The 15107-nt window shown below is 37.6% G+C and overlaps 2 protein-coding genes across 4 annotated transcripts in view; one reads left to right on the top strand and one right to left on the bottom strand.

The window, feature by feature from the left end:
• si:zfos-943e10.1 (GRAM domain-containing protein 3) overlaps positions 1-7492 on the top strand; it is a 14021-nt gene extending 6529 nt beyond the window's left edge. For 2 of the 3 annotated variants that reach the window (XM_014010771.1, XM_014010772.1), the window contains exons 2-13: positions 1364-1531; positions 1894-1957; positions 2067-2139; positions 2228-2331; positions 2432-2530; positions 2733-2804; positions 3144-3209; positions 3367-3451; positions 3736-3825; positions 3931-4030; positions 4282-4389; positions 5364-7492. In XM_014010771.1, coding sequence (XP_013866225.1) covers positions 1364-1531; positions 1894-1957; positions 2067-2139; positions 2228-2331; positions 2432-2530; positions 2733-2804; positions 3144-3209; positions 3367-3451; positions 3736-3825; positions 3931-4030; positions 4282-4389; positions 5364-5382 — 1048 coding nt within the window. In that variant the 3' untranslated portion in view covers positions 5383-7492. Of the gene's footprint in view, positions 1-28; positions 485-1363; positions 1532-1893; positions 1958-2066; positions 2140-2227; positions 2332-2431; positions 2531-2732; positions 2805-3143; positions 3210-3366; positions 3452-3735; positions 3826-3930; positions 4031-4281; positions 4390-5363 lie in introns of those variants that run through there. The other variant, XM_014010773.1, reaches the window with a different exon arrangement.
• Positions 7493-8224: 732 nt separating this feature from the next.
• Positions 8225-10883, bottom strand: lim2.2 (lens intrinsic membrane protein 2.2). The gene is made up of 5 exons (XM_014010751.1): positions 10790-10883; positions 9569-9791; positions 9358-9498; positions 9056-9190; positions 8225-8393 (listed from the first exon to the last, which is right to left on the bottom strand). Exons 2-5 carry the CDS (start codon positions 9744-9746, stop codon positions 8323-8325), a joined length of 525 nt encoding a protein of 174 aa, XP_013866205.1. The 5' UTR covers positions 9747-9791; positions 10790-10883; the 3' UTR covers positions 8225-8322.
• Between the last annotated feature and the right edge of the window lie 4224 nt (positions 10884-15107).

The raw sequence follows: 15107 nt of genomic DNA, 5'->3' as shown, positions 1-15107 counted from the left end.
GTGTGTGTGTGTGTGTGTGTGTGTGTGTGTGTGTGTGTGTGTGTGTGTGTAAGAGAGAGGGGAGGGGAGGACTGTGCATTGGCTGGTCTTTTTCATGCATCCTTTGCTTTGAGGGGGAGTGGCTCAGATTGACGTCACTCACTACGGAGTGTCACACCACCCTCAAACACAAAAGTGGCTTCCTCTCTACGAGCAGGATGTAAAGCAACACAGCAGTGGCTTTAATTTTGTTTTCTGCCAGGATGTGGGTTAGGCAAAGAGCTTAATTTGCACACAGTAACTTGTTTTAAACTAAAGAAGCATCATTATTAAGACGAGGTTTTTTTTCTTTTTATTTTTTTAGCTTGTATCTTTTTCAAACCAAATCTGTGTTTTGAAAACCGGTTGGAAGAGTTTTTGTTTTTATTCATCTAGTAGAACAAGAAATGCCTACTGTGAGTAGGTATATGAGTTTTCGTACATCAAAGCGATTTAAAATTAGCAGGTAAGGCTGTCTTTTAACTTTGCTTTTAGCAGTCTAAAACATTTATTTATTTTACTAGAGTTCCATGCTTTATAGGTACGTGTTCATGTTGAGCAATGAAAATGTTTTCAGGTCAAGGACAGAGCGTGGCTTCTGAAAAGTTGACTGTAAAGAATCCCACAGCCTGTCTTTTTACAAGACTGTTTTCCCCATTTTATGAAAATGCCAAAGTCTAGTCAGTCTTAAGCTGACACCGAGCTGAGTGGAAAACAACCAGGATGAGCGTTGGTTCAGTTTAAGTGCTGACGTAACATGTTTCAATAAAACATTTTTATAGGAAAATGGTGAGCATTTYCAGCACATAGTAAAGATAAGCTTGTTTGTCACATCATTCCTGAAATTACTTTTAATGTAAATAGTCAGGGAGTTCATTATTTTTCTAAATTCTGCCGTAACAGGTTTTGTAAAATCTATGGGACTGTTTAATAGACATAAAATCAGTCTGGTAATTTTTGTGGTTGTTTTACACGACTGTTATTTTGCTGTGTTTTATTAACGGGGTTTTACGAAACTTTTTCAACTGCCAGTTTTCTTGTCAAAACCCCTTTTCTTAAGTTTCCTAATCTGTTTGCAGCTGTTTGTGTTCCTATACAATTGAAAGATGAAAATATATTTGTTTGAGGTTTAGAAAAGACTCAACAGTGTTTATCAGCTCATGTCCCAACCTGATATTTTCTGCATTTCATAGTGGTAAAAAAATGCAAGTAATTCTGTTGTGACATGCCTGTTTAAACAGCAACACCCACAAGACCAATTCTGCTTTCTCAATGTTCATGTGGTTCGCTGGAAATATTAAGTTTGTTCTTTTTTTTTCTGTTTTCTTTTCTTGCCCTTCTGCAGCAGCTACCCAGTAGAAGGTGGTGGACTGCCAGCCAAAGCCAAGAAAAGGAGCTCCATAAGCAATGGCAGCATCAAGAAGGTGGAGGCTAAGAAAGCCTTGAGTTTAGAGGCTGCCCAGCTCGAGATCCAGCAGCAGCACAAAACTCTCACCAGACAAGTAGCCATCAGGTGGGCGTCAGAGGGAAACAATAGTATTACTTAGAAAGTCACAAGTTGTTTGTAAACCATGTAACTGTAGCAAATTTTAGCTGCTGTTCACGCATCACAAGGCCTGACTCTCAGCTGGTGCTCTGTCGTCACACACATGATGAAAGCTGCTTTTTTCACACRCGATTCAAACAACTGAAACAGATTTGAGATGCTAAAAGTAAAGACTAGTTATTTAGATGTAATTTGCTCTCTTGTAATATTGATGGGGCTCATCACAGAGTTTTGTTGGCTCATCARGGTTGATGGAAAATTGTGCTTCTGTATGCTAAGATTTTCTTTAAAATAATTCCAAATAACAGCTGAGCTTTGTTTCTCTGCAGGTCAGAGACTTTTGATGTTGACAACAGGAGCTTTGAGAGGACAGAGGGTACTGGCATACAAAGTGTGAGTTTTTTTCACTTTTACTGAAATTATCAGTTGGATAAAGACATCTTTGTGAAAATCTTTGTTTTATCCTTGAAATTTCAAAAAGCAATCTTCTTCTTTTTTTTAGAGCTTCACAAAACACAACAAGACATTCCACAGATTGTTTCCAGACATTCCTGAGAGTGTAGACTTAATACATGGTAAGATTTAAAAAGATGAAAGTCTTTATTTTTAAATGAAAATCAAAGGTGTGTGTATAAAACTGAAAAGGTTTGTTCTGTCTCCCAGCATACATCTGTGCTCTGCAGCGAGAGGTGCCCTACCACGGTCGACTGTACATCACTGAGACCCACGCCTGTTTTTACTCCTCAGTTTTGCTCAAGGACACCAAGGTAGGCTTCTTTGATCCCGGAATATATTATTACCAAACTTAAAACTGATTTCTAAGTTTAATCATTTTGTTTATAAATGGATGTTTGTTTTTTTTCACAGGTTATAATTCCAGTTTCCTCCATCCTCGCAGTGAAGAAGCAGAATACAGCTCTGCTGGTACCAAATGCCTTTTCGATTCGTACCACAGAAGGAGAAAAGGTCAGTTTTTTTTTCACCTCCGATCTGTGATAATTAACTTTAAGGACACACAGTGGAACATTATGCTCAAAATGAAGTCTTGTTGAACTTCATTTAACTTTGTGGTTGATATTTAGTCCGAAACGGGTCGATTTTTATCAGATTTCTTAGAAGAAAGATGACTAATGGTTCTTTTTTTGTTTTGTTTCTCTTCATTGTTCAGTACCTTTTTGTCTCACTGCGGAACAGAGAATCGTGTTACCAACTGCTGCGCTCCATTTGTCCTCAGGTAGAGGTGAGTGGCTTTGATTAGCATCACAAAGTACAGAAAAACCTGAAATGCTGCAACTGGTCAGTGTGTTAAGAAACTGCGCACAGTGTTAGAGGAACATTATTAGCTAATGGTTGTTGGGACAGATTGTAAAAACACAATGTTGCAGCTGCTTGGTTGCAGCTGTCACAGTATTGCAACTAATTAGATTTTTTTTTTTTGTCATTAAATATACAATTTCATCCAATTAGTATAGAATCAAAAACTGTTTTTACAGCTTTTTATTTACCATTTTTGAAATGTTTCAAAGCTTGCAATGAGCTTATGTCACAAATATATAATCTTCTAATTCTTCTCTTACAGGACAGTAGCACAACTAGTAGCCCCATCTTCCCAATCAAAAACAGCTTTGATAAGAACAAACTCGAGGTAAGCCTCTTGTGAATAATGAACATTATATATAAAAATAATTAGTCTAAAATTAGTAATAAAATTTTTTTTTTAATAAAGGACCAAGAAGTATGAGAGATAATTCAGGTCACTTGTTTGTAAAAAAAACTAAAACCAATTATTTTCTCATTCACAGAACTCCAGCCAGTCCAGTTTGGACGACAGCTTCGACCACACAGATGGTTCTGGAACTCGGTCCTTGCAGGATCAGCTTCCAAGAGGTGGGATTTTTTTAAATTGCTCCAGTACATCATCTTAGCTGTGGATATATTACTTTACTATTTTAACAGATATTTGCAAATTTATATTTTTAAAAAAAATCTATTGTTTGTCTTTTTTCCAAGGCAGAATGTGATGCAAATTTCTGATTGATTGAAACAAAAAAAATTTGTTTTACTGCTCTTATCTTGTGTCCTCGATTCTTTAATAGATCGTAGACATGCAAAGTTCAAGGTCTAATAGAAGTTTAACATCGATTTTTGTCTCTTATCTCCTCTTCCTGCAGAAGCGGTGCCTAATGGTAGCGGTTCAGCTTTCAGGAGTCTGCACTTGCAGCAGAGTGAAAGTTCCTCCTCAGAGGAGCTCTCAGAGTCAGGTAGGAGCTGCTGTGATGAAACAAAAACAGACTGGGTGCTGTGATAAAATCTGAAACGGTCAGGGGAAAAAAAGATCTGATATTCATGCTTTGTTTAACTTGCAGGTGGATCCTGGGTGTGGAACGTGACTGAAAAAGCCAAGTCTCTGCTGGTTCAGAGAGAGGCCAGCACCCTCAACACCCTTCTCTTCATTTACTTGATTTTGTAAGTGGCACTGCCGTTCTCATGTCTGTTCCGTCTCCTCCCTCTCAGATCTTTTAATCCAAGGCGTTTTCATCTTTAGTAATCTCTACCCTGGAAAAGTCACAATCCCTAAACAAAATTTTGTTTGAAAGCCAGAGAAAATTATCTATTGGCTGATTTTATTTTTTTCCTTTTCTGATTTATTGTGTATGTAGTTTATTGCACTGGTCCTAAAGTATGAAATGTGTTGTGTGTGTGTGTGTGTGTGTCAGGGTCGTGCTGCTGCTTCTGTCTTCGGGTTACATTGGTTTGCGAATTGTGGCCCTCGAGGAACAACTTTCATCCCTCGGTGCTCTGCCAGAGTTCACCTTACAGAGCGGGTAAGATGTCTCTTTTTTGTGCTGAACAGGTTTTTTATTTCCACATTGAACACTGCTGCTGTATTAGTAACACCTTGCTGTTGGGGACTTAGCAGGCCTCAAAATAATCCAGAACTTCGTGTAATACTGCCACCTGGTGGACAGTTCTTGCTGTCTTCAGTTTTTTTTWAAATAAACATTTTATTAGTTTTATGCTTTCACAAGTAGAGAAAATAGAACAATATACACTGTATTGCCTAGAACCTTACATGAGTATGTGAAGAAGAAAAGCAAAACAGACAAAACAAAACCAAACAAAAAATAAATAAAAAGGTAAATTAAAAAAAATAAAATTTAAATAAATGGAAGCCACCATACAGTGTCACAATTATGTCAAATCATGTTTTCAATGGTCGGCCAACATTTATAGATATATAAATTGAGCTGCATCTGAATCAGCAAAACGATGACTTTAAATCTCATGAGGTACTAATATTTGTACCTTTTATTACCCTGATATGCTGTAGTGATGCGAGAGGCTCAATTATTCATAAATTAACAGATCTTAGTGATGCACCATGATGCTGTCTGAAGTGTTAAATATTCTGCAGAATTACTCACAAAAGGCAGAACCTGTATCACAGTGCAGTGTGAAACCAAATGGAAAATTCAAAAGTAAAATGGGCCACAGAAAGGAAGTGGGGAAACACAGTGTGCAACAACTACAACTAACCTCATTTAAGAACRCTTCACTTTAAACGTTTGTCCAACAGCTGCTTTATAAACTCTACAAATATAACATTTATAACTTATAACAGTAACTATATAGCATTTGAAAATTTACATAAATATTTGCTACTAAAAGTATCTGACCTGAAACTAAAGTTATATAGTATTTCTGAGACAYGTTCTGGAAGTGTCCAACTGTTTCACACACAAAAAAGTGCGTTCATCGTTGTTGTGTTGCTCCTAAAGCATTTCCTTTCTCTCAACAGGTATCGCAAAGACACGTAACACTCAGCAATGGAGGGAGAGATGGGTGGACTCGTGATTTGGAATCATTTCAGCCTCTTCTCAGCAGAACCCGGAGGGCCAACTTTAATGTACTCAGACTTCGTAACATGGCCTGCGCTGTTACACAGAGGAAGAGTGGCCAACCTGTGCAATTTCAGACATGTTGACTTGAAAAGCTACACTTCCTCTTTGTGCGGCAACCTGAAGGACATGTTCCAGCTTCGTCACTCAGAGCCAAGCCAAAAATCTTCTCACACTGCCTGGTTGCAGCGTGTCTGTTGTTTAATACCAAAGCCAAAAGGCTCGAGCTCTGCAAGGTGCCTCCCTAGTCAAGTTGTTGGGTACGTTGCTTGCAGAAAATGTTCTCATGTGATTTTTTTTTTTTTCTTTTCTGTTGCCCTTGGTCCTCTTCTCCTTGAGCATGCAGTCTGAATAGGGCTATACCAGTCAGCATTAGCCTGCTGTAGTGCTTTTTACTGCACCTCAACACTGGAGACATAGTGCTATGCATAGCCAAAGATGCACACAGTGCACATCTTTTGCATGAGTGCACGGGGATGGCTTTTTCTATCTCTTTATATAACCTTTCATTCATGAGCTGTATATTCAGTCCTGTCCATCTTTACATGCTGTACGTTTTGGGTACTTAAATGGTTTTAGCCTTTCGGATCAGCTGTGGGTTGGCATGATGACTAAAAACTTACAAAGTAGATCAGCCCACAGGGGCTGGATGATTTCCTGATGGTCTTACCCTGTCTCTCTCAAATCGATGAAAATTGCAGTATTACTTTCCTATCTTTGGCATGATTTAAACTTGTTTAATGATCATTGCTCAGTTATTTATTTTTTTCCCTTCCAGTCTCTGCTGGATAAATGCATCATCATTGCACAAATACTTTAGCACAATAAGACACAAGGAAGTTATCTCAAAGGTTTCCTCAACAGTTTTGTTTTTTTCATGACTTTGGTCTTCAAGAGTAGATTTTAATCTCGTCTGGTTGAAATGTTTTGTTAATGTGCGGCCTACCAGTAAAATGAGCATTCTGTGCTAAAGCACAACCCTCTCTGTGACCGGCTTCTGGRGGACTAATCACTAGTAATGTCTTTTTAATGCATGTGTCTGCAGGTATCGACACTTGACTGAAACTGTTTATGCATTGTTGCTCTTGTCATCTAGATGAAATTTTATAACCATGTTTGCTGTAAGGTCTCGCATTTTTGTTTCTAAAGCCAAACAAGTGGTCCTAAAGTCATTTCAATATGCAACATGCGCATGAAAAAAAAAAAGACTGTTTGTGTGCAGTTTTTTAAGCGAAGCGTTCATGTTTGTGGGGAATAAACTGTTTTAAGAAGAATAAGAAGTGAGAGGAGCGGCTCAAATGAGCGAGCGCACTTTAAAAATGTGTTGTGCCTGTCACGACCCAAAATGACTTTGTTTGTGCGGGGGGATGACAAAGCTGGCATTCTGAGGTATTTGGTGCTCAGTTTGAAYTTTTATTGAAAATTGATTTCACTCAGGGTTGGTGGGCACAACCTGCCATGTGGTTTTAACTGTTCCAGCTTGTCATTTCATTCATTTCATTCATAAAATCTTCATGATGGGTTTCACATTTTGCACCTCTTCCTCAAGTTTCACTTTTTATTGGGGAATTAAAAAAAACTCACTTGACTTTAATTGACCTACATTAAGCCTCTCRGAATGCTGGCTTTTTCTTTCTTTTCCCGTTTTATTATTGTTTTGTACCTAACAAAGCAAATCCATACCATATTCCAACATCAGTTGTTGCGGTGACTGAATCAACTTTTGCTACTTCCTCATTTAGGAGTGTCCAAAATAATGCAAATGTTTATACTGAACCACACCACCAGGGGGCAGCACACACAACCACTGTCCTTTTTGRTGACCCATTTCAAGATTCTGGATAAGGGCAGTTTGTGTGTGATTTTTGCACTACTCAGAGTATTGTAAATAATTTTGTACCAATTGTTAATGTTCTTAAATCCATTATGGCTTTCTCTATATGTATTTATTTGCATTCTGTGTAATTTAAAGTGATCTCTGGGAGATTGCTTAGCTTACTGTAAAAATAAAGCAAATGTTTGGAAATAATAATTTGTATGTTTGACTTTTTTTTGCATTACATTAGACCRGTGTTGTAATGYAACTAAGTACAAATACKTTTACTGTACTTCAGTAGAAATTTTAGTAATCTGTACTTGAGTAATTATTTTTCAGCCTGCTTTTTACGCTTACATTTTTTACACATCTCCTTACATTAAAAAAAAAAGGTAAGATAACTTTATTTATTTTGATACTTAAGTACAAAATAAATCAGGTACTTTAAGACTTTTACTCGAGTAATATTCTTAGAGGAGACATTAACATTTACCAAAGTAGTTTTATGATGAGATACTTGTACTTTTAATCAAGTATCACTTTCAGGTACTTTATACAACACTGCATTAGACCTGCTGGATTTTTATACATTACATAAAACATGAGCTGTCAGATGCCCTTCTTTTGATTTTTTTAATTAAAAACATTTATTTATTTTTTGTTTGTTTTTTGCTGTTGACTAAACTAAACTTCTAGAAATGGAAATTTCTGAAACATAAACTATGCAATGAAACTTGAAAAAATAAAAACCTCAGTYTAAATATAACCACAGGAAAGAAAGTAGCTCCTGCAGTTTTGGGGAGTTAAACCTCATCAGTACTTTAAGAGCATCATCTAGTGGTGAATTTTACAGTGAAAAACTGCAGCAAAATAAGCTCATTGTCTTTATCTTTGGAGGGAAAAAAAATAATTATGAAAATGCATCAAGTTACATTTAAAACTATGTGAGGTTTTACAATTTCCCATTTATTTTCTTCACTGGAAAGTGAAAGCAGTTGAAAGTTTTCCCAGAGCCTTGAAGAAAACGCGTGTGTTCATCCTGCTCAGCTGTCCGGGTTATTTGAAGGAGCCGGTTCTGCACTGGTCTGTCTGTAAGCACACAGCTGAAACACACCTTTAAAAAATAAAAGAAAGTGGTGTAAAGATTACCTAAGGACCATTTAAAGCTATAAACAAATACAGTAAAGCTAGTGTTTCATGTTAACAATGTCTCCAATGAAACAACCACACAAAAGGCAGGAGTTGGTAGCTACAAGTTAAAATAATAAGAAAAATACACTCAAAAAACAGATAAAATGGATTTAGTTTTAAAAAGTAAACTGGTTCCACTCAACTTTATTTTTGCATTTAACATAAATGTGTTACCTTTRGTCACTTCAGTTGAGTGGAACCACTTGACATAATTATTTTTAATTAAATCCACTACATCCTGTAGCGGTGAACACAGCGTGACCCAGAAGTGACTCACGAAAAGGCTCATGAGTAAAATGGAAGTTTACGCATCAGTAACTACAAATTATTTATTTTGCTTATTAGAAAACATATCTACGATATTTTGTTGAAACGTTATCTTATTTTATTTTATTTTATTTTTGTGTACCAAAAATAGAGGGGGGCGGCGAACGTGCGCCCCCTATTGACCAGCCGCCACTGATTAAATCTGGGGTTTTTTTTAGTGCATCTGATGCGAACCAGAACCAAGTCTGATGAGATTACATTTAAAATCTAGTCAACACATGTGTGTTCGTTATCYAAAAATAAAAGAGGATTAAAAACCTGCTGCAAAAGCCAAAATGACAGCAACCCAGCCTATGATGTAGGACCAGGAAAAGCGCCAGTCCAGGAAGCGTTTGCCAAAGAAAGTGACAGTCACGCCTGTGTAAATAGCCAAAGCCAGAAGAGCAAGAAAACCTGGTTTAAAGAGAAAAAGAAAAGAAGTTATTATAGTTAAAACATAAAACAGTTGAAAAGAGACATTTTTTTCTAAAAATAAAGTAAAATAAAATAAAATGAAATAAAAAAAACCCTCCTGAAGAAATCCTCCCAACATGGATTGTGTATTGTGATACTGTGGTTACCTGACAGGACCAGAGCGATGCCGCCTGTCCGGACTCTCTTGTTCTTGGTGCCGTTAGTGAAAGCACTCAGGCCCAGGACGATGCCAGCGAAGCAGCTCAGCACCGCCAGCAGCATGAAGGCCCGGGTGGCGTCCCAAAAGGCTGGACCACAAACACACAGTGAGCGCTGGCCTTCAGGAAACCAGTTCTTCACTGGAACTCAGATACTTACCCACAGTTGTGGTGTGTGCGTGGCATTTGTGGTTGATGCAGAACCTCCAAAGGCCCTGATTGGCTGAGCTCCCGGAGTATCGATACTGCATCCAGAAGTCTGTTGCCGTAGAGACGATGAGGAGCACGAGGGTGGCCACGCCACACAGAGTGCCTCCTCCCGCTAAAGTGTACAGCATCRTGGAGAGGACTTGGAAAACGCTGTCCCCCTGAACATTCAGCAGCTGCCCGCAATGTAAAGGAGACACCAGCAGAAGTTCAAACCAGTGGTGGATCTAGGATTTTTCTGAGTAAGGGGCCATYAAGGGGCCACAATATTCATAGAGGGGCCAAGTATTTATTCAACATCCTTGCACACAAATCACTGGTTTTGGTATGGTGTATGTATTTTACCATACATTCAAACACTTGTAATTTTAAAACAGCTTGCACTGTAAATTCTCGTTACCAATTTTACATGCATTTTACAGTACATAGATAAAACATTCTCAAACACGCAACATTTGAGATAATCCAGCCMACATTTGTGAGTTAAAATACTTTTTCCACAGGATTTTTCAAATTTTTAGAAAAGAAAAATACTTCTGTCAGCTTGATTCGTGCTGAACTTTTCTATTTGGCTCATTAGTGCCTCTAGTGTTTAGACATGGAACTGCACCCAGCATCATCACTCTTGGGCAAAGGACAGATGAATGCCCCTGTGGCCTCGCCCCTTGAACCGCCCCTGGTTCAAACTCAAATAGTTTGAAAACACTTAACCGTAGTAGATGAAATAAAAACGCAGTCACTTTTTAAAACGCTGTGAAATCAGTTGTGGACAATAGGCCTGCCTGTCAGGCAGGTCGGAGCCTTTGTTCACTAATTCCCCTCCACACATCAGAAACAAATGCTCCAAAAACCGAAGGTCAGCACTGTGGCGCTCTGTCACACAGCCAGCAACATTTCAGACTGATTTAAACTTTTCTTCTCCAAACATCTTTTTTAGTAACCCAATGCTCATTTAAGGCAGGTATGAAMATATAATAATGAGAAACAATTTATACTGAGGCCAAGCAGGTAAGCTGGGCAAAYATTTTCCATAAAGAGGAAATGAAAAAAAATCCTTTGTAGTTTGTAATCCTCCAAAAGCTTCACCGATTTGCTCTCCAACCCCCCTTAAAGGCAGTCCCATCCTTCCAGCTGGGCATTAAACACACTCTATAAATGTTGTTTTCTCTGTTACCTGTAGTTTGGCCGATCTCGCTCCAGGATTGCTGCCTCTAACTTTGTGCCCATCCTTTTTAAGCCCCGTCCCTCGCTCTCTCTTTGTCCACAACACAAAGAAGGGGAATGATCGAGTGCAGCATGTGAAGGATGGTAAATCCCCCCCCTCTGCCATAACCTTCATCACACTATAACACTAACGGCTTTTCTCTATTGCACTGATGCATTGCAGGAATTATTTTTTTCTGTGACTCAAAAATAATGAATGTGCTTTTTTTTGTTGTTTTGTTTGTTTTTCCATCAGTGGCCTTGGCCATCTCTCCACCATCACTGGATGATAGGCCTACAGAATATGCTGGACAGCCACTGATATTCTTCAGTGGTTAAAATGCTTTTATTGCATTTTATGATTTTAAGATGCGTACAGGCAAATATTTAAAGCACATTTAATCATTCACCTTACAGCTTTATTACAAGGTTGGATGTGCTTTTCTCCCCCTTCCTCTCATTCTATCCTCTTCTCAATTGGTGGAAARACAAGTCTTTCTGCGCCTCGTAGATTTATTTTCTGCAGATTTCMAGTGTTTTTAAAGTTTCATCTGAAAGAAGCAGGAAACATGAAGGAGTTGAAGCTTTTTGACTGAAACCTGCAGGAGTTTAGTTGGACAAGTGTCGAGATGTCAGATGATCCAACAGGCTGGTGGACTCTCTCCTAGAACTGGATGAGAGATCCTCTATAGCAGTGGTTCCCAAAAGTTTTATCTTCTGACCCACAAAATATCCATGGCTAAAACTTGTGACCCCAAATATTACTGGTCTGAGTACAAGAACTTTGTTAATAACCCTAAAAACACAGGCTTTTTGACAATCTAAACAGCTTGTGCACAAATATAAATACTTATTTATACTTATTTTGTGTTTTTGTAATAATTATAGGGAAAATATTACATCAGCAATTATTTTATTACCCTTTAAATTGATTTCTGGAGATTATCCAAGGTGCTTCATGACCCATAATTGGGTCCCAAGCCCAACTTTGGGAACCAAAGTGCAGTGGTTCCCAAACYTTTCAGCTTTTGACCCACAAAATAACAGCAGCAGAGACCTGAGCCCCCAACTATGTTTGGATGATAAACATTTGTTTCAGTTCAACTAAACATGGGCATAGTAACAATATTTTTATACTACATTTATCATTTTAAATATATTAACCTCACTCATTTGTAACAACTAAGGCAAAAATGTAATTAATTCAGAAAATCTTTTCAGGACCCCACCTTGGTGTTTCGGGACCCCAACTTTGGGTCCCAACCCCAACTTTGGGAAAAGTGGTTCCCAAAGTTGGGGTCAAGATCCAGCTTAATGAATATTGTTACTATGTCCTTGTTTATCTGATGTGAAAACAGTGTTTATTACCCAACAACAGCTGGGGTCTCAGGTMTCTGCTGCTGGTATTTTGTTCTGATCTTTTCTAAACGTTTTATTCTGTGAAAACAGTTGAATTAAAAGACAAATGTTCACAGAGAACAGTTTACAGGTTCACGTCCTGCTCCATCACATTTTAGATAGTTTTTCACTTTTTAAAGCTAAAAGATGACTCCTGGAATTGAACCTGCACCCTCTAGATTCCAATAACAGCCAGTCTTATTACTATCTGTGCCCCTAACTCTTCTACTAATACCTTTATTTTAAATAACTTCGGGATTTTTGGGTGTCAGGATGTCTCAAAGGTCTGAGGACTGAAAGTCTGAGAGGAAAACCTTCACCTGATCCACTTCAGACACTCAGGAGGTCCTGAAGCCTCAGAGCTGAGAAGACTGAGGTCTGAACTCATCAGGCTTCTTTACTCTGAGCTGAACTTCAGGATCTGCTTCACCCAGGAGACCAGAACCTCCTCAGACCTCAACACCTGAACTTTCAGCTGCTCTTCAGATCTTCACTTTCTTCTCTGGACTCAGTCCTGAATCCTACATTTCCATCAAACTCAGGTAAAGTTAGGAAAAGTTGACTTTTTGTTTCTTCTTTCGTTGAATGTTTCAGATTCAGTTTCTTGCCTCTGCTGTTTTCAGCTGTGTTAATTTTATTTGTCCATCTCTGCAGATGATTCCTCAAAAAGTTCGCAACAAATTTTCCTGAAAATTTCAGGGCATGTTGGGGTTGTCCCAACACAACAACTAATTCAATTTTAGTGGTGATCTAGCAACACAAACCAGAGCTTCAACTAATAACTAGCTGATCAGCATTTTCACCATCATGAGGACTTGAACCAACAAGCTGAATATGTGCTTATGTTTTATTTTTATTAATCAGTTTTAAAGTTTAAGATCACTGCAGTTGATGAAACTGACTCCCAAGCTGACATCAGGAATCAAACCGTCAACTTTTCTTAGGATTTGATCCAACCAGTCTCACACTCAGGACAAGCTTAAAGTCGACCCCTGCAGACCTTTACTGAAACGTTTTATTCAAAAGGAAGAGGATGTGTGAGACAGATATATTTTTTATTGTTTTTACAACTTGAACACGGTGAACTCTCTGTGATGCAGGCATTTGTAACACACCAGTGCACGAAYAGAATTTAAAACAACACATTTGGACACCAGCATTGTGAGTGACATCAGAAGGACATAGAAATATAAAAAATAGACGCACATAAAACCTGTGAGAAGTGGGGAGGATGAAATCTGATTCTCGACTCGCCAAAACAAAGTTTAAAAAACGCTTTTGCTGTTTAAGAGCATCGTTTTTTTTTTCTTTTCTTTGAATACATGGCTTATTTTGCATCGAAATAAATATAATTCAACTATAACTGAAGTTCATTTAATTAAGTTTACTATTGTGGTGCATAAAAATTGTGAATTTTTCCAATTTCTTGCATAAAAAGACCAAGAAACATTACACAAACAACACAAGTGAGGTAAAATGTTACGTTTATCGCAGGCAAAACTATGACCCTTGAGGTTTTCTGTTCTCAAATAACTAAATAAATAAAATAAAATATTCAGGTGTTTTCAAGCTTGAGTTGCTTAGATTAATTAAAAAAAGCACTCTGGTGCAAAAGCTTTATTCCATCCAAAAGGGGGGTCACATCATGGCACAGGCTTGTTTTGTTGCATCAAAGCTGTAATTGTTTAGATTTTTTAATGTAAAAAAGTAAATTAAAATTAGTTTTTTAATATTTTGTATGAAGACAATCTAGAGTTTAAGCTCTTCTGTTCAAAACACTGGATTTAAATCCTTCCAAGGTGATTAAAAAAAACATTCATCTGAAACTTTAATCTGAGTCACACCTAAAGTTCTCCTTCAATAAAATCTTAAAAGCAAAACTTCTAATTTCGCCACTCACAAGACCAACACTATTGTGTTCATTATTAAATGTTTAATTATAAATTATTTATTTCATTGAGTGCTCGTTGGAAATTTTGTTTGCTACAAACTAAATGCTGAATTTTTGTCTGAGACACATTTTTTAAAATTACTTAATTCTAAGTAACGATTCAGGTGCTGAAATTGGTGAAAAACCCTTTTCTACACACAGGTGTTGACAAAAACTGATTATTCTCTACATTAGTGACACTGCTTACAGACTTTACAGTTGACAAGGCATATGAGAAAATATAAAAAAAATTGCAATAAAATAAATAGTCTCTCAGTCAGTTCAGTCATCTGAAATATTGAGTGTTACAAAAAGGCACATCATGATATGCATAACTCAACATGGAGTCCAGGCACAGCTTCTGATAGAAAATATAAATGTAGCCGTGTCTCGATGAACGACATGTTAATGTTRTTATTATCTTTTTTTGATTATGTTTTGGCTAAAGTGTGTTTGTGGGAGAGATTCTCATTTTAAAGTGTGCTTGCAGTAAACTTGTTCATGTCAGTAACAAAAAAAAAGGCATTCTGATATTTATCATTTAGATATTTGACCTTAACCCCTTAACAGTCTTTGTCTCACCAGTGGACAATGATGGTGAGCTTTTTGCTTTTAAAAGCTTTACAGACGCTACCGGGGGCTTTTACTTTGAAAACTAGGGTGGTCAAATGACTTCCTCCGGTTCTTACGTTTAATTTGACACCCTTAAAAATTTAAAATGTGGAAAGGCTTTTAAGGACTTTCAGGGGCGTATGTTCAGGGGCTGCGTTAAGAAAAATCACGATCAGAAAAGAAACACACAAACATATGCAAAATATTTAAAAATCACATTTATCCTACAACAGGGAATTTGTTCTTTTGTGGTTCTTTCCTAATTGACACAGAATTCGAGTGTGTCACACACACACACACACACACACACACACACACACACACACACACACACACACACACACACACA

The sequence above is a fragment of the Austrofundulus limnaeus genome, unplaced genomic scaffold, assembly GCF_001266775.1.
Source record: "Austrofundulus limnaeus strain Quisiro unplaced genomic scaffold, Austrofundulus_limnaeus-1.0 Scaffold73, whole genome shotgun sequence".
Taxonomy (NCBI): domain Eukaryota; kingdom Metazoa; phylum Chordata; class Actinopteri; order Cyprinodontiformes; family Rivulidae; genus Austrofundulus; species Austrofundulus limnaeus.
This window is presented reverse-complemented; position numbering and strand designations above follow the sequence as displayed.